At 43.1% G+C, this 20710-nt stretch overlaps 2 protein-coding genes across 2 annotated transcripts in view; both read right to left on the minus strand.

Annotated features, from left to right (window-relative positions):
* The window catches only part of DERA (deoxyribose-phosphate aldolase), an 87772-nt gene extending 86790 nt beyond the window's left edge, over positions 1 to 982 (minus strand). Inside the window, exon 1 of the mRNA XM_030542140.1 lies at positions 865 to 982. Within this exon, the coding sequence (XP_030398000.1) occupies positions 865 to 895 (31 nt within the window). The 5' untranslated portion in view covers positions 896 to 982. The remainder of the gene's footprint in view (positions 1 to 864) is intronic.
* A 3230-nt stretch (positions 983 to 4212) lies between these two features.
* On the minus strand, positions 4213 to 19234 carry STRAP (serine/threonine kinase receptor associated protein). The gene is made up of 10 exons (XM_030542125.1): positions 18829 to 19234; positions 16936 to 17071; positions 11787 to 11868; positions 11469 to 11541; positions 10387 to 10483; positions 8755 to 8892; positions 7457 to 7593; positions 6412 to 6561; positions 5564 to 5629; positions 4213 to 5175 (listed from the first exon to the last, which is right to left on the minus strand). Exons 1-10 carry the CDS (start codon positions 18938 to 18940, stop codon positions 5114 to 5116), a joined length of 1053 nt encoding a protein of 350 aa, XP_030397985.1. The 5' UTR covers positions 18941 to 19234; the 3' UTR covers positions 4213 to 5113.
* Positions 19235 to 20710: the final 1476 nt, after the last annotated feature.

The following is a 20710-nucleotide window of genomic DNA, read 5'->3' on the forward strand; positions in this document are numbered from 1 at the left end:
TATTTTGGACACTAAGGTTCAGATTTGGGAATTATACTATGACAACCGCACATATGTTTAACCAAGAAAATAATGTTTCAGAAGAAAGCAGTTCATAAAAGTAAGGTCAACCATGTGGCACAGATGACTAATCACTAAGTTCAAAGACCAAATTCCAAATACTTAATCATCAAAACCTTGAATGATCCCATAGGTGAAATATGCTCATAAAAGCTACTCAACAATTTTACATAATACAAAAACTCCTTTAAAACTGTGATCTCTTCTCAGGCAGTGCACCACCAGGATAATTCATCATATAAAAAGTTAGCAAGTAATAGTTCAAACAGAAAGAGCCAACACCAAAATGACAATTCCATTGCACGACAACTTTCGAGCTTTGGAACAAAAGGAAAAACTTTTAAACGATTTCACAGAAGTGAAACTGGGAGTGTGTAAGCCACATCCCAATCCAGTACCACAGCCACCCAGGCACCTCTCATTCTGTCCCTCCTGATGAAAGTTTTGTGGAAATTGACATGTTCCCACCTTGATGCTAACTGTTCTGGAGGGGTCCAAATGTCATGTTGTTGGGTCACAGCTAGCCCGTGCTAACTTCTCTACAGCTGCTGTCCAGGAGGATAGATCTGCACACATCCCTTCCCTGAAGGCTCAGGCAGGATTTGGGGTGGGTAAGATCCTTAGCGCCCTAGTGGGCTGTTGACAGCTTCACCTCCGCTGGGGAGTCAGTGCTGTCCCCTAGGCACCTGAACGCTGGACAATGTCTTGACTCCCTTCGTATGTCTGCTGCACGCCCCCGCCCCACCCTCTCCTCCATTACACTTGCAGGCTGCTCAGTGGGAACGATCAGCTGCTGTCCCTTACCCAGCTCTGTGCCCGGGTTTCTAGCCGACATGATCAGCACCAGCAGCAGTTCCCCGGCTTGAGTGCGTTACTTCCTGGGTACGCCCCTACTGAGCCCTTTGCTTCCTCCCCTCGCACTGCCGGCAGGAAGCACGGATCCCGAGCGAGGCGGTTCTTTCGCTCCCCCAGCCAGGCTGGGAGGGGCTTGGTGCGCTTGCTCCGCGCTTCCCACCAAACTCAAATCAGACCCTTCTGCTCGGAAGGAGAGTGGGGAACGCGCGCTCCCCAGTAATAGTCCACCCTCGCATTGCCGGCTGCAGGCAGCGGCAGCCCCTTAGCTCCTTGCCCGCCCCCATTATGCACTCGTGCGTTGCTGGTCGGCATTGGAGGCAACCACTGCATCTTCCCCCCATGCACAATCACACATTGCTGTATGTGCCTCAGGGGACATAAGTCGGCACAATTATACCTCGCACTCTCCACCCAAGGAATGCTGACCGGCTCCCTCAACGAGTGAAAGCGTGAATTGTTGTCGGCTGGTAGGGAATGCTGCCTGCTGCCTCTTAAAGTTGGTTCAGGTGTTCTGGTAAGGGCAACACCGTCTTACGCGTCTTTTGGAAAAAGGCATTGTAGGGCCTGGGCAGTTTTAGTTAAACCACTAGAGCTAAAAATAGATAGTGTGTGGCCTTTCTTTTCACAGCTGTTTTTTTATTTACAGCCTTGAATAAAAGAAAAATAAGCCATCGCTCACAACTAACCCACTCCTGGAATTCTCCAGACTTTAGTCTTCAGTATAAACAGCCCACAAAAAAAAAATCTAGCTTCAGCAACATACTTTCTCTTCCTCATAATAAATCACAGCTAATTGTGTTTCCCTTCCTGATAAAATCTATTTTCAGTTTGTGTATGTGGCGCTTTGTACATCAGGGGAACACCCAGCACGAGGGCGAGCTCCAGGGTTTCTGCTGCCCCAAGCAGGGGAAAAAAGCCACGACAGCACTATGGCACCGCTCCACTCTTCAGCGGCAATTCAGCAGCAGGTCCTTTGCTCCGAGAGAGACTGAGGGACCAGCCATGGAATTGCCACCGAAGACCTGGACGTGCCACTCCAATAGCAGCCAGAGCGCCGCCCCTTCGCATTAGCCATCCGAAGTGCCTGCTTCTTTAGCTGGTGCCTCGAGCCAGGCCTGCCCAGCACTCCCATGTTCATCCTTGTAAAATAATTGTGTGGTATCCAATGCAGTTTGTCAAGTCAGCTGTCTCCAGAAGGCTCATTATGCACTGAGCATTGCTGTTACGGTAATGTTATAGTAAGGTTAAACTATAATTTCATGTAGGTAGTTATGAAGCTGAAATGTATCCTCATGCATTAAAATAAGCCCAAGCAAAAACTCTCCAAGAGCAGATAGTTCATACCTCATCAGGGCAGGTATGGGACAAACTCAGCCCAGCGTCACAGGAACAAAGGACACTGGCCTAGGCAGCAACAAAAGGATCTGTTGGACTCTCCAGTGAGTCACCCCTCTTCCTTGGGCCAGTTTGGGACTGCGATGAGGTAACACACACCTGACTCTGAAAGGGGAGGGGGTGTAGGGGGCAAAGCCAAGAGAGAAGAAAGAACATGATAAAAGGAAGAGACATTTGCCAGGCTCTCTCTCTCTTCCCCCAGCTCCATCTACAGCCACCACACCAAGCCACTGAAGCACTGATCAAAGTGGAGAGCCTAGCTAAAGGACAATCAGCCAACCCATGGTGAGAAGCATCTAAGTTTGTAAGGGCACTGAAAATGTTAAGAGAAGCTTAGAATGCATTTTGCTTTTATTTCATATGACCAAATCTGACTTATGTTTTGACTTAATAACTATGATAGATTTTAAGTGATTATAAGTCTGTTTATTCTACCTAAAGCAGTGCATTTGGTTTAAAGCATGCCAGAGACCTCCCTTGGGATAAAAAGCCTGGTACATTTCAATTTCTTTGTTAAATTGACTAACTCATAAAAGCTTGCAGCATCCAGTAGGCATAACTGGAAACTGCAAGATGAAGGTTCCTAAGGTTGTGTCTGGGACTGGAGATATTGGCTAGTGACATTCAGTTGCACAATCCAAGGAGCAGCTTACATGCCAGAGGCTGTGCATGAACAGCCCAGGAGCGGGGGTTATCACAGCAGAGCAGGGTAAAGCTGGCTCCCAGAGGCAAGGACTAGAGTGACCTAGCAGATCACCAGTCCAGATAATACCAGAGGGGAATGTCACAGCATACAAATTTAAAACTTGTTAGACCTTATTTAAAACTTCCCTATGCACACATTTTTCAAAGTTTGTAAGAATGTGGTCTCACACCCAAAACCTTTTAATTTGTCTGTTTTGGCCCCCATCCTTCATTCTAGCACCAGAAACTGCAAAATTTCACTTCGATAGGTCACTACAAGACAGCAAGGCTCAGGGCTAAAAGATTTTGATACAGCATATAGACTTTGGATAGTATTTTAAGCTATTAGGTAAAGACCAAATTAAAAAATTAGATTAAAAAGCAACTAGGTACTTTTCAACACTAACTTCAAGATATGATAGTTTGAAAAGCTAAATTCCAACTAAGGCATGTACCTGATTTTTTCAGAAATGCTGAGAACACAATAGCTCCAATTGATGCTAGCGGAAGCCACCAGGCAGCTGCATGATTTTTGAAAAAAGGTGAACACTTAAGTAGCTATTGATGCTCAACTGTTCTGAAAATTAAGCATCTGCTTAAATATGGATTTAGGAGTCTAAAATTAGATTCTTCATTTAAGATCTTGCCATTCTCTATTTCCAGTCCTCCACTGCAATGAAGTATTACTTTTGTAAAGTCTGTTAAATTAGAGTCAGATAAGTTTTACTATAAATTACATTTGACAGTTACTACTACTTTAAAATATGGAAAGAAAACAAGGATTCATACTATGTTTGACTTATTTTAACTTTTATAAATCCACTTGAACTCTTAACTGCATTCACAAAGTTCACTTTTTAAATTCTCTTTAAATCTTTAGAAGTATGATAAAGCTACATATCATTTCTTTTGAAGAAGCCATTCTGGTATTTTAAGGACTGCAAGTCTGAACACCAGAAGAACAAGTAACATTTTAAAATCCTCATCCCCATGCCATGAAATTCACATTTTGGTTCACTTAGAATTTATTTGGCAGACTATAAGAGCAAGAAGACTGTTTTGTCAAAAGCTATTTCTCTTGAAGCCACATTATTTGATAAATGATGCCTTTATTACCTCTCAGAAAGGAAGAAAGCTGTGGCTATCAGGCTGCTGCACACATGCACTATATAAATAAAAAGTTATACAATATTAAATAAGTGACATTACAAATTTAAGTATGATAATTTCATGGCTTTAATGAAGAAAAATATGGTTTATATTGAAGGAAAAGAGAAACCTATTTTGTAAGCCAGCTTGGATAACTAAAAGCATGCTCTGTACAAATCCACTGTAAAGGAATATGGTCAGCTTCTGAAACAATTCTGATGTACAACCAAAATATGTTTGCAGTATATACTTCAGGTGTTTCAAAAAATGATCTTTTAGAGATTTTAACTAAGTTTAAAGAATAAAAAAGATACAAGACTTGTGAAGCAGGGTACCCATCGCCTACTTTTCCAGAGACTTGAATATGGAAAAATGCTCTTGTTCCCTTTTCCTCTTTGCAGAATACTAAAAAAATGAATATTAGTAAGAGCTGTGCAATAACAATTGCTCTTCTATTCCATGAACCCAATGTTAACAACAATAAAATATGAGTCTGTTGTCAGGGCATTTTATTTAGACAACTGAAAACAAACAGTCAGATGTTCAGAAGCGGTGTACAATGAAACAGAAAAACCGAACCAAATACTTGAGCACATAATCCCGTCTTTACAACTAACGCCACATCTGTCAACTTTCAGAAAAAAAAATACTGGTAAAAGCCATTACATTTTTTCTCCATAATAAAGAAAACACACTACAATAAGTTTAATTGAAATTGGAGAGACTGGATCTTGGCTTGCACACTTCACTCAGACAGTAGGCAGGTGTGCTAAAATATAGCAAAACACTACTACTTGTCTTTTTAGATACTCAGTTCTCTTATGGATACCACCTAGCCAGTTCCAACATATTCTCATCAATTACTGCCCATCTTTGCCTTATGTAGAGAGCGCACTCTGGAAGGCTGCTGCTTATCACCATTTGCTTGATTTAGTCTCTATGTCCACTTGTTGCATAACAGCTGTGATGGTCAAGCCTTAACTTCAGGAGTTGAGCTGTAGATGGAATCTGAATTTTCAGAAGCAAGGTCTTCTGTGGTTAAAATAGGAAAATTACTTTCAAGCTTCATCTTAGATACAGAAAATAAAATAACCACCATAGCAGGACCTGAAACCATCTTTAAAATTAAACTTTTCACAAATGTTTCACCATATCCCTTTAAAACATTTACAAGATTACACACAGTTCCACTCACTGGTCTATAATTTTCTCATTAGCTTCTTGATTTTTTTAAATGTTTGGCTATTTCCACATATTCTCAGGAAACTAGGTTCAGGGATCTTGTGAATTTTGAAAAGCATCAGTAAAGACCTGACACAGTATCCACATATACTAAAAGAAGTGTTATGCAGATTAATCCCTGTGGATTAGTTCTGATACTGTTAGGTGTATTTGAAGTAGATAGTTATCAATACATTACCTAGCTCCTCTTCTGCAGTTCCTGGAAGGCTGACCCTTGCTTTTGCCAGCTCTCCACCCTCCTCTTCTGTGAAAAACAAAAACATTTCTTCTAATTTTGTTAATCCTAATCCCCATTCACCTCAGACTCTGACAGAAGATCCCCAGTTATTTTTAAGTGAAAAAAAAAAAAAAAAGCTCATTTTAAAACTGTGTCTAGTGGTGAGAGGGGCAGGAGGGTTGGCAAACACTTCCAATTACTGGAGAGCTGTTCTGCATGTGGCTAGGCATTTTATTGCTGGTTTTATCAAATTAATTTTTAAAATTCCCTCAATTTTATAACACCACTCTTTGCTTCTCTACTTATGCACACTTGTTTCTACTGTCTTGTCCTTTCTTAAATTACTGAAAAAAACAGTGTGTGTCACGTGTTGTTTGAATCTTATTTTACATTTCTATAACACCAAAAGAAAAAACTCTACATGAGACTATTTTGCTTAGAATAGTCACCGAGAAAGTGTTTATTAAATTAGCTTATTGTAGCTGCAAAAATGAAACAGCAAGTATTTATTAATTAAATTGAATGGGTCTGATATAGAGATTGTTAAAGGAAAGAAGTTACTCTGCCAGGTCTGACTTAATTGGCAACTAGTTGCACAAGATTGATAGGTATCAGAGAAGTTAGTCTGGATCTGTAAAAAGCGACAAAGAGTCCCGTGGCACCTTATAGACTAACAGATGTATTGGAGCATAAGTTTTCATAGGTGAATATCCACTTTGTCAGATGCACAAAGTGGGTATTCACCCACGAAAGATTTTGACAAGTTCTCATGCAACTGAGTTTTACAAAAATACACACAAAGTTCTTACCAGGAACTACACATTTCCAAAGACCGTATGTTTTCCCTACTGTCGTCTGCCACAGTCTTAACGTTCCATCCTCAGAGCCACTAGCATACAACTCTCCATCTGGGCTAAATCTCACACAGTGAATGGGACCAAAGTGTCCTTTGTAAGATTCTATAAGAAATAGTTTTGGCACAATGTTAAATTTCAAATCTTAGGCAACAAATAAACAGAACTAATGAATTACTGGTGAAGAGGGGAAGGAAAAGAAGAAAGAAGGTTTTGTTTTGTTTTTTAAATACAGTAGTTTCTCAAAAGGTTGCACATGTATCTTCTCTGACCAAGGAGTACAAGCTACAAATGCACCCTGGTGAACTTGAATTTTGGTGCCTATCAAAATGTGCTACTGAATTAAAAACTGACAAGTTAATAACCAATTGCTAGTCTGTTCCAGGGAAATAACCATTTCCCTTCTTGTATAAAGCAAGCATACCAACAAATAAGACACAGGTATCATGAGTGCACATCAGGCTCTTCCATCTACCCTCCCAACTATATCCATTATTCTAAACTAGTATGGGACTTGAATTGGCAAAATTCTCGTGTGCTTCAAAAACAAGAATATTGCTAAATTCATTTGGCTGGCAAAAAAACAGATAAAGAATGTGGAGAAACAAACATATGCATTGTCCATACAAGCAAATGAAATATTTAAGTAACTTATTTTTTCGCGCAACCAGTGAATACTACACTATTTTACACCCCATATGCAATTTACACTACTATTTACATCAACACTGAATCTGACTCATGCATTCCTATTGGAGTGGACACCTGCTTATTCCAGGCTGCTCTGAAAATGTTGTGTTAGGTTTGTTGGTGCAGGAGGCTGCGGGCTATATTTTTTAGACTAGTTCAAGTTAACAGCATGCCTTTAAATATGTAACAAATGTGTTCTGAAATAATGAGAGAGCTAAATAAACTTCCAAATTTAATCTGAGTACAAATTGTCACAAGATAGTGTGAAATCAAATTATAATCTTTACCACATGAAAACTGGAAAACTTACCTAGCTCTTCTCCTGTATTATAGTCATATTTATAAAGTTTAAAGTCTTCACCACCTGCAACAAGAAATTCTTTCTCAGGGTGAAGGGATGCAGAGTTGACTGTAGCAGGAGCTTCAAACGATTTAATCTGCTCCAGACTAGGGAAAAAGTTTTGTTAATGCTATACATATTTTTTAAAAACAGCACTTTAAGCCTGTCAGTCTAGGAAAATGTGATGCTGTTCCTACAAATCACAGCTTTTTAAAAATGCCATTTCCAGTATAAATCTTAAGATGGTAAATTCACATTTCACTAAACTAAAGACAAGCTATTACACCTTAAGGCTTTGTGACCAATGTCTCACTTATTGTACGCACTGTAACAGTTCTCTTGCATGGGCTACTTGTGTTGCATTACAACTTCAGATTTTTACTTTAAGTAAATCATATACAATAAAACTAATTTTGGTTTAATAAGTTATACATGCAAAAATATTTGCTGCCTGATGATACATGCATAGCCAAACAAAGTCGTCATATTCTTGTCTGCCGCCCTTCTTCTTCCCTTAATCTCTTCTTTTTCCTTGTCTTCAAATTGTTTTGTCTAATTTTGCATAGTAAACTCTTGGACATTGGTACCCTGGTTACTTATTCGCTAGTACAAGAGTCTTAACAGTGAGTTAATGAGTAATTTGTTGGAAAGTTGTCCTTTAACAAAAAGGCTTGTTAAACTGTAAGCTCTGTGGGGAGTTTGTCCACAATTGGGCCCTGATTCTGATTGAGGTATTAGATAGAGAAACCAATATAATAAATGCTCTTGTTGAGAATTATTATTTGTAAGTACTATACCCATGTATAGCTGTGGCAAATTTATATGCCCATTAGTTTAGATGTGTGTGCTAGTAAGTTTAATTCTAGGGCTGACTGAGTAGTTCATTCCTCAACCTCAGTCAGACCTTTGCCTCTCTACCACCACCCCGAAAAAGATGCTAATCACTACAAACTGAGGTGGTTTAGTGATACTCTTTAGTGATACACCCAATAAGAATTGGATAGAGACCTGCAAACAACTGTTAGCTGGTAATGATTTTCAAGTACTATTTCCGCTAGATTTTTATAGTTAAACTAAAGATGAGAGTCTATGCCTCTTTATTTTGGGGAAAACAAGGGCAGAAAAAAGAAGGAGAAATTTTAGTTTCATTAGAGTGGCAGATCGAGATCCTTTTCCCACAACCCTACTGGCTCAGTGTCACCTGTTGCTCCTCCCATATGCCCTCTACTCCTCTTTATACTTCTGAAGATTTCAAGTTTGAAACTTACGTCTCTGCACTATGAAAAGCAATAGTCCTCCCATAGGTTACCACCAGTATCTCTCCCTCAGGAACATACTCCATGCTGCTCACAGACATTGAAACATTTATTGCTTTTACTTCAGTCATGGTATTCCGGTCCCAGAGGCTGTTGGGAAAAAAAAAATACTTAAAATTACTTAAGTAAGCCACATTACTTCCATTCACATCAATGCAAGGCTTTGGTTCTAGTCATTCTAGATTGTTAATGGTATGCTGAACTGGCCACAACATGCTCTTAAAATACAGCTACCTCTGGAGCAGAATGCAGCAAGGGTTCTGCTACAGCAACACTTAGTGATACTTACACTCTTAAACTGGTCTGGTGTTTCAGTCAGTCACCCAGGGATGATAAGCTCTGTACACAATCACCAGTGCCCTGAGCAATCCAGCTTCCTAGTAATAACACTTATGATCAAGACTTCATAAAAGTGTTATCACTAGGAAGCTGGATTCTGGTGCGGGTGCAGGGGGACCAATGCTAATACATGACTGTAAACTGTCAGCTCTAGGGTCTCTGCTAAGCTTCAGCAGAGTGAAAACTAAATCAAGATATTTCCAGTTTTAATTACTATTATTTCAAACCCTGTGAACCTGTCAGTTGCTGATGGAGATAAAGGAGCCTGAGGAGGAGGGACTGAATGGCAGAGTTGACCCCACCCCATTCCACAGACCTCTCTACTACTCTGCACTCAACATCACATCAGACAGAAGTCATGGGGATGAGGAGAGGATATAACACCCTGGTCACAGCAGCAGTAGTAGTATAAATTCCACCAACCTTGCTCAGGAGGTTCTAGGCAATGGGGGGAAAAAACCAAACAAAAAGAATGCTCTTCCTTTCCAGTCAGAGGGGCTGTGGGGGCTTCAAGTTTATCAGACACCTACTAGTCAGATGTGAGCCAAAGATACAGTGATTGGGGTAGGACATTGTAAGAATCCCAATGCCCTCCCCTTTTTCACTAGTGTGGCAAGATGGGGAAAGAGGACTGAGCCTGTCACCAGAGCACTGCCTCCAGACAGCAGAACTCTTCCCCATCGTTTATATCAGCTTCTGATTAGTGAATGCCTGGTACATTTTTCAAGCTTGACTATGATGGACATGGTACTAAAGGCCAAGTTATTTGTTTGCCACTATTTCTTCACAGGCAATAAGAGTTCCTTCCCAATGCCTCAGTACAGGACTCATCCCAGTTATGAATTCATCCTCTCTGGGGTTTTTGCCATGAAAAAAGCAGAGGGAAGTGACTTAACAATATGAAATTAATCAACTGGTATATTGGGGCTTAGTGACAGAAAACATATTCGATAAGATCACATCAGTAACAATTCTTATCTCAGCTATATACCTTCATAGATTAGGACATTCAGAAAGGTCAACATAAGACCACCTCACCTGGTATATAATAATTAGAGATCCCACATACCACAAATCAGACACTGACTATTGATGTTTATATACTTAAGTTACAGAAATAAATGAATCTGAGTTCTAAACATAACCATGTTTTTAGTATTATAAACCCAAAAGCCAACTGTACCCAAATACAATTATATGGAGTGAGAACAGCATTTTTTTAAATGGAAAGTTAGTATTTCTTACCGGACAGTTTTATCATCAGCTGAAAGAATCTGTTTGTCATCACTGCTCCATAAAGCCTTTTTAATACCCGAAGTATGTCCACTGACCACCTGAGGTTCTTAAGATTAAAGCAAACATCTTAGTACATGAAATAACAGGGAGATTAAAAACAAAATCTTACCACTTAAAATCAATGAACAAACCATTTCACCTTATTTATAAAAAAGTCACTATAAATAATTACCAGTTGTATAAATCAATAATGGCATCAGGATGACAATGCTGTCAAGTTGCTAGAGTTGTATTTTATTTTTTACCTGAAGTAATTCCAGGAGTGAGTGACACAGGCCTAGTTGATACCTGCTTCTTAGAGCTTGTCTACACAAGGAAGTTGCACTAATTTAACTTCATGTATGAATTTAAACTAATGAAGTTAAATTAATGCTAACTCTCTTACTTCAGCTGAGAACAAGTAAATTAGGAACAGGTATAAGCTAAACTGAAATGAGCCACTCAAACCAAAATGAGTGTCCACACATGTTTTTGAACAGGCTCAAACTAACTGTTTAAAAATCCATTTAAATTAAACCAGCGCAACTTTATTGTTTAGACAAGCCCCTAGTCTAGAAACACTGGAAACGTTACAAAGTAGCTGGTGTTAAACAAGTTTACATGTCCCTGAAGGTAAATGCAAGATGCGGGCACACGGAACCCGGCAAACACACAAAGGCAGTTACCTTGTGTGCATGAACCCATGCTCCATACTGAGGAGACATCAAACTGTTTAAAATGATTGCACATTTTTAAATTCTTTAGCTCACCTTAAAAATAGAAAGCTTCAAATCAAGCTAGTGTTGACAGTAAAATAAATAAGAGGCGATGCAACCTGAAGGATGCTATTGATTCTCAGCACCTCCTACAACAGTAATTTAGATCTCAAATCCTATCAACACCAACCATTAAGAACAGAATTTCAAATCTTGATCTCTTAAGTATAATTCATGAAATAGAATAGATTTGAATATTTTCAAAGGAACAGTCAACTGAATTGTGTGCAACTCTACAAAATGAATGCGTCAGTAGGATAAGAAAAACGGACTAACCTGCTTCTGGCTTGCTCAAGTCATAAATACGCAACAATTTATCTTGTCCACCTGTCAACAGGTAATTGCTGTCCTGAAATAGTTAGAAGTCATGGCAAGTCAGCTTTTTTATTAAAAACTAAAATGTTACTTTTACGATGAATATTACAATAGCACTTTTCTAGTAACCTGCTAAAACACCTATTACAATCATTTCATCCTCAGAAATGAAAGGCTCACCTGAACCTTCCCGACAAAGCATAAAGCACATGAAAACAAGGGCAACAGTTACATCTAACTGTTTGACTCCCTGACAAATAAGACGAAGATTTTTCATACCTCAGTAAAATCCACACTTTTGACAATATGCTTGTGAGCCAGTGTGATCAGTTCATCCCCTGAAACAGCATCCCATACTTTGCTGAAAGACAAGAAAGTACAAGTGTGGTTTCATTAGCCAGTACTGACTTTATGACAAGCTAATTTGGCTGTTCTGTTTACAGGGACATTTCCCGGATAACTACCATTATTTCTAACACAGTAATTACGTACAAAAAGGTCTATGATGTTCTGATCATTACTGCACATTAGGGATCACCATTCTGGATAAAGGTGGGTTTCTCAAATAGTTAAAACCCAGTACTGGAAATAATTAGTTTGTGAGAATACTCTCCCCTCCCCCCCCCCCGCAAAAAAAAAAAAGCCATTTCCTTAATTCTTTTGTACTACCAGCCCATTGCTCCTACCTCTCTTCTCTCTAGAAGCAATTTAGAATTAACAGCACTTGCAGCTTTAGAGGTAGATTGGTACAGTATTCCTACTTAGATCTACATAGACTAAGTGCTCATGAATGGAATTCACATTTTCACAAAGACTTGCACACATACTTAACTCTCCATACTGCAAGTATCCCCAGTGACATCAAGGTGATGTAAGACTGAGGCTCAAGAATATCCAATATTCATCAATTTCACGTAACAGCAGGTACTTTGAGTTACATGCTTCTATGCAAAATCTTGGTGGGAAAGTTGAATAGATTACTACTTGACCCATGAGCAAAGGAAAAACGGAGTGTTAAAAGTAGGGAATTAGCAGTGGTGGAACAAAATCATTAACTCTGGTATCCCACATAATTGCAACATAATTAAGAATTATGAAGGATACCTGAATTGTCTGTGCAGGCCACTATATGCTATTAATCGGGCTGTTCATCCATAAAATAGGGCAGTTATCCAACTTGACAGTATTAGCTACCATTCCTCTCCTTGGATCGTTATCCTGTTGTGGTGGAGAGGCTTGTGTGTCCCAATGACCCTCAGAACTACGTCATCCGGAGTTGTGTACTCCTAGTAGGGCCACCCCTGCTGAACAGTTCTGAGGGGAGATTCCAGACAAAGAGGGCAGAACAGGTATATTTCCAGGACCTGTCAGTCCTCTGCAGCTGTGAAGGTGGGTAAGGGCTGCAGCAAGACTGAGACCTCCGGTTGTCTCAAACTTCCCTGCCACCAGCTCCAGGGCTCCTTCTTGTCAAGTTTTGTGAGGTTGCCACTTGTGCACTGACTCACGTTAAAAGATTTCACACATAGGCCTCTGCCAATGGTGTTAACATCTCCCATTAACAAAGTCCCATGGCAATGGATGAGTAGTGGGGGGGGGGGGGGAAGGAGACAAGCAGTGATCTCTGGGAGTCCCTAGTCACTAATCTGCATGCAAGTGGCAACCATGTGTTGGTAATCTTGCGCTTGGATTTGTGAGACAGAAGCTCAATTTGACAGCTGCAGCCACTACTGAGCAGTCCTTTTCAGGATTCCTTCTGCTCACCATGAATGGGGAATGGACTAGGAAAGGTAAGGTGCCCTAAACATAGGCTCTCCCAACCCCTCCACCGCGCTAGATCATTCTACCTACAGTCAGAACATAAGAAGCAAAGTAATGAAGTTCACCCTTGGAATGTTCACACCCTCTCATGGATTTCCCAAGCAGTGACTGTCCTGAAAGAAGTGCCATGACAGCTAGCAAACTTGCAGGATATGACATCGAAATTGCTGCCCTCAGTGAGAGCCGTCTGGAAAATGAAGGTGTCAAACAGATGGTTAAGGGTTAATGTCTCTTCTACCTGTAAAGGGTTAAGAAACTCAGTAAACCTGTCTGACACCTGACCAGAGGACCAATAGGAGGACAAGATACTTTCAAATCTTGGTGGAGGGAAGTCTGTTTGTGCTTTTTTTTTTGTTCGTTGTTCGCTCTTGGGGCTAAGAGGGACCAGACGTACACCCAGGCTTTCCCAATCTTTCTGAATCAGTCTTTCATGTTTCAAAATTGTAAGTAATAGCCAGGCAAGGCGGATTAGTCTTATGTTTGTTTTCTTAACTTGTAAATTTGTCTTTTTGCTGGAAGTATTTTTACCTGTTTGCTGTAACTTTGAATCTAAGGCGGGCGGGGGGGGGGGGGGGAGGAGCGGTCCCTCTAGCATATATGAATCTGAGTACCCTGTAAAGCATTTTCCATCCTGATTTTACAGAGATACAAAAAAAGTTTTCTTTAATTAAAAGCTTTCTTTTTAAGAACCTGATTGATTTTTCCTTGTTTTAAAATCCAAGGGATTGAGTCTGAACTCACCAGGGATTGGTGGGGGGAAAGGAGAGGGGATGGTTAATTCCTCCTTGTTTTAAAGACCCAAGGGGTTTGGGTCTGGGTTCCCCAGGGAAGGTTTTGGGGGAACAGAAAGTGTGCCAGACACTAAATTCTGGCTGGTGGCAGCGTACCAAACCTAAGCTAGTAATTAAGCTTAGAAGTGTTCATGCAGGTCCCCACTTCTCATGCTCTAAAGTTCAAAGTGGGGAAAAAAAACCTTGACAGAAGGCAGATGTGTGAAGCATGATTTGCTTATCACAAATACCATCTTTAGATAGAGGCATAAATATAGGACCACTTGTAAACACCCACATTTCAGGCACTGGAATCTTTTTTTACCAAGTCGCCATCAGGGCATATGATCACACTGATGTCCATATTAAACGAGCCATGAGAGGTATGGATGACTGCCAGACAGATCAATTATGAACATGCAGCTTTCACCACAACGCCGTAAACAACCAAAAGGAATGCAGAAGAGATTTGGTACGGTGGCACTTCAAAACCACACTAGTTGTAAGACCCTTCAGCAATGCCTCATGAGAGGCTCTCTGACTTACCCAACAACATCAATGATATCCACACACACTGGGAGGAGTTCAAGACCATTATTCACAAGGGCTCAAGAGATTGCATACTCCACTCACCGCCATTAAAATTAGTTTAATGAGAATCAGGAAATCTTAGCACTTATTAATCAGAAGAAAAGTGTAGAGAATGCCATTTTACACTTGGCAAAATGAACCTGCAAAAATGAGAGACTTAACATAGGCTTAAAGCTGTAGTTCAAAGGAGGCTGCGAGACATCAAGAATCAGTGGCAACAGGAAAATGCCAGGGAGATCCCGAGTTTTGCTGATCAACCTGATATGAGAAGCTTTTTTCAAGCAAATCTCAGGACAGCTCCACCTTCCTTAAGGACAATGCAGCCCATAAGCAATGTTGGAAGGAGCACTTTAAAACTACTGAACCGCAAATCTGAAGTCTCAGCTCTCACCATCAAGTCCATTTCTTAGCATCTAGTAACAGAACCGCTTGCAGACCCTTCCACCCCAGAGGAAGACTGGGGTGCCGTTACTCAGATTAGACACAATAAGGCGCCATGCTCCCAGACAGTGTCCCTGTGAAAGTCTTCAAAATTGGTGGAATAGCACTCATGTAAAAACTTCATCAACTTCTTGTTAGAATTTGAGTTAATGAGGAAATAATGCTAAAGAATGCTACCTAAAGAATGCTAATATTATGACCACTTTAAGAAAGGGGACAAGTCAATGTGCAGGAATTAGTGAGGCATTGACCTCGTATCCATTGCTGGGAAGACCCTTGCTTGCATACTTTTGAACCATTTCCTCCCTCTTGCTGAAGATGTCCTTTTGGAATCCCTCTGCGGTTTCAGACCGTCTCAGGGCACCACCAACATGATTTTTGTAGCACAACAGATCCAAAAAAAGTGTAGAGAATACCACCAGCCATTATTTATGGCATTTACTGACCTAACTAATGCCTCTGATTCCCTCAATCATGGACCATTATGGAAGGTGTTATCTAGGTTCAGTTGTCCATTGAAGTTCATTTGCATTCTCAGGCTACTTCACGATGGTATGACCTCCACCATCTTCTCTACTGGGCTGGCGACAGACCCATATATCATCTGTGCTGGCGTTAAGCTGGGCTGTGTTACTGCCCCAAATCCTTTTTCTAGCTATCTTGCCATTATCTTTATTCTTCTTCGTGACTGCCTTTCTGCTGGAACTGGGATTACTGCATCACATGGAAGGCCAGCTCTTCAACTTGCGGCATCTTCATTCTAAAACTAAAGTCAGCAGGACTGTTATTACTCGTCTTCAGTATGCTGATGACAGTGTTGTCCTCACGCATACCAAAGCTGACTCGCAATCCCCTCTAGATTTTTTCTCAGGCACCTGTGACTTTTCCTCCACATTGAGAAAACTAGGGTGGCTCCACCAGCCTGCCCCAGAACAAGCTGCCCCCTTCTCTGACAAATTGTCATCGGTGGTGACTATTTCCCTTATCTTGGTAGCCACCTCTTCCAGACAGCCAATTTCAATGTGGAGTTTGAACACAGGACGTGTTGTGCCAGAGCATCCTTTGGAAAGTTGCTTCATCATGTCTTTATCGGCAGAGATCTGCAGATGGAAACTAAGATCCTGGTCTACAAAGCAGTAGTCATCCCCACTCTTCTTTATGTGTATGAGACATGGATGACATACCAAAGCCATCTGGAGTGATACCACCAGCACTGCCTTAGGAAGATTCTCCATATCAGATAGGAAGATCACTGCACCAAATGCCAGCGTTCTCTTTGCAGCTACCACCACCAGTGTTGAGTCGAAGATTATGAAAAAGCAACTTCACTGGGCTGGTCACTGTATGCAGATGGCTGATACTTGTCTTCTGAAGCAAGTTCTCTTCTCTCAACTTAAGTCACGGTACAGAATTTGCGGAGGGACAGAGGAAATGTTACAATGACACCCTGAAAGCATATCTTGAGAGTCACTGACCCCATGAATTGAGAAGAGTTGGCTGGTACTAGACTGCAATGGTGTTGCATCATACATCAAGCCTCAGCCTGTTTTGAGCAAAGTAATTTTCTTCAAGAGGCTGAGGAACAGTGGAGAAGGAAGGAAAATGTACAGTACCCCAGTCATCAGTTGTGCTGTCTCCAAGCAACCACCTGTCATATATGTGGTAAAACCTGTTGAGCATGGACAGGACTCCTCAGCCATCTTAAGTCTCATAAAACCGTAATTCCTTTAACACCTCAATTCAGAAAAATATGGTATCACAAGATGAAACCACACCACAGTGAAATTTTAATATTAATCATTACTTACGCTGTAAAATCTGCAGCTGCTGTAGCTGCTTTAGTGGCATCCCTATTCAGAGTGGCACCCCAGACAGCACCTTTATGACCTAGAAATGTTCCAATCCAGTCACCCGTATCACCCTGGCGTAGCATAGGTTTACCATCTAGGCAAAAAACAAAAAGATTAATTTTCAGATAAAAGCTTTATTTTGCTTAATAGCAAACATAGTTCTAATGAAACAGTTCCAGTTACGCTACTGTGTAACAAAAAAGAAAACACCAGAGCTCTTTGGCAATGGAAATGTGACATACCTTTGAAACAATATATTTTGTTACCATTTAATTAGAGATGCAGCTTTAAGTTTGTATCTGTTCATATAGGGACTGACTCTTGCTATGTATCTAACAAAATGGTGCCATAATTTTGGCTGGGGCCTTTAGACACTACCGCAATACAAATAATACCACCATTTTTGTGTGTTCTGGTTCATATACTAATTAGTAGTTTTCTGTCACCCTGTTTACAGCGCTGTACTTGTTTTAGTTTCAACATATTAGCATCTGCTTTTGATGCCAACACACTTACAAAAAGTTTCATTTTAAAATTGTCTGATATATAGATTACTTTTCAGATACATAAAGCAGTTGTAAAAATAAACAGAATTAGAAAGTGGCATTGTAGACAGACAAATACAACCAAGACTCAATAAAAGGTCCAAAAGGGCCTTTTACAGAAGGGGATATGTAGAGAAATAAAATGTGCATGCATGTATTTGGTGGGAGGGTGGCATCTTTATGTTTGGAAGAAAGCTCTGCTGGAAAGGGATATGAGCATGAAGAAAAGTCAATTCAGTGCTGCTAATGTACTGTAATACTAGCACTCTAAGTCCATTTATCAGCCAGTTAATTTATTTGAAAAAACATCTCATTTTATAATCAGCTACCACCTAGAAAGTGCAGAGGCTGAAGTGGGCTGGGCTCACAGCAACTTGCAGAACTGCTACTTTCACCGGGGAGGGGGGGGTGGTGGGGGTGTCTAATTTCAGAATTTAAAAAAATCCACTACCAAAATTTTAAAATTTTCCATCCCTTTAAGATTATGACAAGAACTGTTAAGATGTGAGCTGAACATTACTCAGCTAGGTAATGGAGTAATGACTGAGTATGAACAGTCTGAAATAAGCATGAATTGTCAATATTTTTTTCAATTTGCTAAAACCATAAGGGTGTTTCCACAAACATCAGCACAGTTTCCACAAACATCAGCTGACCAAAGCATGCAAGAAATAATGGTTACAACTACATAATGAACAGCTGTGCAATCTAAGATGTCAAATTGAGATCATGCTCACTGTGGGTGAAATGTGACACAATCCCACCCATTATCTTCCCTCTAGACCGACCCCTGGCGCTGCCCCATCCCAGATCCGTAACTCAGCCTGGGTACAGGGCAAGGCATCAATCAGCAAGTTTTTGTCTCCCACCCTAGGGTTAGGACTTCAGGTGTGTTTGGGTGTCTCCAACATCCGTGGCCACAGCGCACGGTAACGTAACTAGAACTGGGGGTGGGGTCTCATCCGCCAGCTTCAGGGCTCAGGCACCCTGATAGAGGCCGCACCCAGACCTGGGAGCAGAACAGGGGAAACCAGCCCCTTTAGGGTGACCGGACAGCAAGTGTGAAAAATCAGAGCAGGGGTTGCAAAAAATAAGAAGAACGCGACCCAAAAATCGGGACTGTCCCCATACAATCGGGACATCTGGTCACCCTAAGCCCCGCCCCCTCACGTCTCTCCCCAGGGAGGGAGCGGCTGGCTGGTTGGGGAGCGGAGCGCTGCCGAGCCGAGCCCGGCCAGGGATCCCCCCGCCCCCAGCTCATTCATGGCAGGAGCGCGCGAGGCCCCCCCCCCGACCCCGAGCTCACCCTTGCAGGCGCTGATGAGGAAGTAGCCGTAGGGGGTGATGTCGCTGAAGGCCAAGTCCACCACGGGCCGCGTGTGCCCGGAGCACGTCAGCGGGGTCTGTCTCATCGCCATGGCGGCGGCGGCGGCTCCCGGGAGGCGGGAGGAAAGCGCGGGGCGTGCGGCGAGGGCTGGGGGTGGAGGGAGCGAGCGGGCGGCGGGGAAGGGGGGAGGGAGGCGCACGGGACAGCACGGCACGGGAACACGAGCTAGGCCGACCTGGGCTGGGCACGAACAGGAAGCGCCGGAGGAAGTGACGACGAGCCGGAGCAGTTGGTACCGCCGGAAATTACGTTTACCTAAGGGGGGCGGGGGAGAGAATGGAGCTCGGTGTCTGTGTGTCTCCGTGCGGAAGTTACGCGCGTCCTCGCTCTGGCAAGCGGCAGTTCCGGCCGTTCCTCCCTGCCCGCTGCGGGGCGGAGTCCGAGGCGCGTTAGGCGCCAGGGGCCGCTGTCTCGCGGGGGTGGGGCTGTGAGGTCACACAACGGGGGCGGGGGGGGGCGGGGAAGACGAGCTGGGATCCCTGGCGGTTCTGTGCAGTCGCCTCCCGTTCCTGGCGCAGCAGCCGGGGGGCGTCTCGTGGTTACCGTAATACACAGAGTAGACGAGAAACCGGTTCTCCAGAGCGGGCTGCCTCGCGGCGCTGAGCTGGGCCTGCTCCCCTGGCACCAACCCGGGACCGCCCCCGGTTGGAAGCGCTCGGGGACCGAGGCAGCACCGGGCTCCTGCTTCCACCGGTGCCTGGAGGCGGGATGGGGGACCAGATACATCAGGAACAACCCGGGGTGGGGAGCAGGTGCCGGGGTTGCGGCCTGGCCGCCCGCCCAGGGCCTGAGCTGTGAGGCAGCCGCGGCCCGCAGGCCTGGGGGACTTCAGCGCTCCCTGAGCTGTGAGGTCGCTGGGTTATAAACGTAGCACTGGGCGGATGGGTCCGAGCTCAGCTGCTGCAGGCGTGGCAAGGGTCCCCCCTCCTCCCCGCTCCACGTCCGGGCTATAGTCTAGTAGCTCTCAAGCCCAGTTAGCGTGGGTCTGGGGGAGGCTCGCTCCCAAGTGCCGTGTAGACACAGCGGTCTGTGGCTCTTTGGCACAGGCCTCTAGTTTAACGGAGCAAATCTCCCACCTTGGGCTGTTTTCATTGAGAGTTCAAATGTCTCAGTAAAACCTGAGGCAAGACTGAAACGAATCCCCAAGCTAAGTGGGTCTTGAGCAGTGTGGTCCCTAGACATTTTGGTGCCCTATGCAGGTTCCCCCATGGGGGGGAAGGATGGCCAGCCCCAGGCCTCTGCAGGGGGTGGGGCTGCAGCAGGCTTGGGGGCAGGGAGGAACCACCCCCCCAGCACAAGTCGGTAGAGAAGGTTGGGGCTGGGTTGCTCAACTTCCTGCTGCCCAGTGATTGCAGGGCATGCCAGACCCTGCTGCAGTCTCCCAGGCTGTAGCTCAGGGGAAGGGTTGGAGTGGGGGTGGGAAGAGGTGGAATGGGGCAGAGGCAGCTTTCCTAGCTGGTTTAGCTGACCGGGGGATTGAGCTGGTCACTGGAGCAGCACGCAGCTGCTTAGGGCACCAGGAAATTTGGGGCAAGTTGGTACCCCAAATTTCCTGGTGCCCTACGCAGCTGGGTAGTTTGCATATGGGTAAGGATGGGCCCTGGTCTTGAGTCTGACTGTCATTCTGTGACTATCTGAGGAAGATTCCAGTGTCGTCATCCTATCCCATTGTTAAGCTCTAGAGCAGTGGTTCTCAACCCAGGGGCCCATTGTGACCCAGTCAGCACATGGCTGCAGCCCATGTGACATCCTCATCAGAGCCATACAGGTAACATATATTGTGTGGCTGCATCCCACATAA

The sequence above is a fragment of the Gopherus evgoodei genome, chromosome 1 (assembly GCF_007399415.2).
Source record: "Gopherus evgoodei ecotype Sinaloan lineage chromosome 1, rGopEvg1_v1.p, whole genome shotgun sequence".
Taxonomy (NCBI): domain Eukaryota; kingdom Metazoa; phylum Chordata; order Testudines; family Testudinidae; genus Gopherus; species Gopherus evgoodei.

What these genes read in the sequence shown, in the direction of transcription:
- STRAP (XM_030542125.1), bottom strand. Translation starts at nt 18,940, where the DNA reads ATGGCGATGAGACAGACCCCGCTGACGTGCTCCGGGCACACGCGGCCC. An exon ending in AAAGTGTGGATTTTACTGAG is followed by an intron (nt 11,542 to 11,786) that starts GTATGAAAAATC and finishes TAACTATTTCAG; the next exon opens with GACAGCAATTACCTGTTGAC. An exon ending in CTTGAGCAAGCCAGAAGCAG is followed by an intron (nt 10,484 to 11,468) that starts GTTAGTCCGTTT and finishes TTTAATCTTAAG; the next exon opens with AACCTCAGGTGGTCAGTGGA.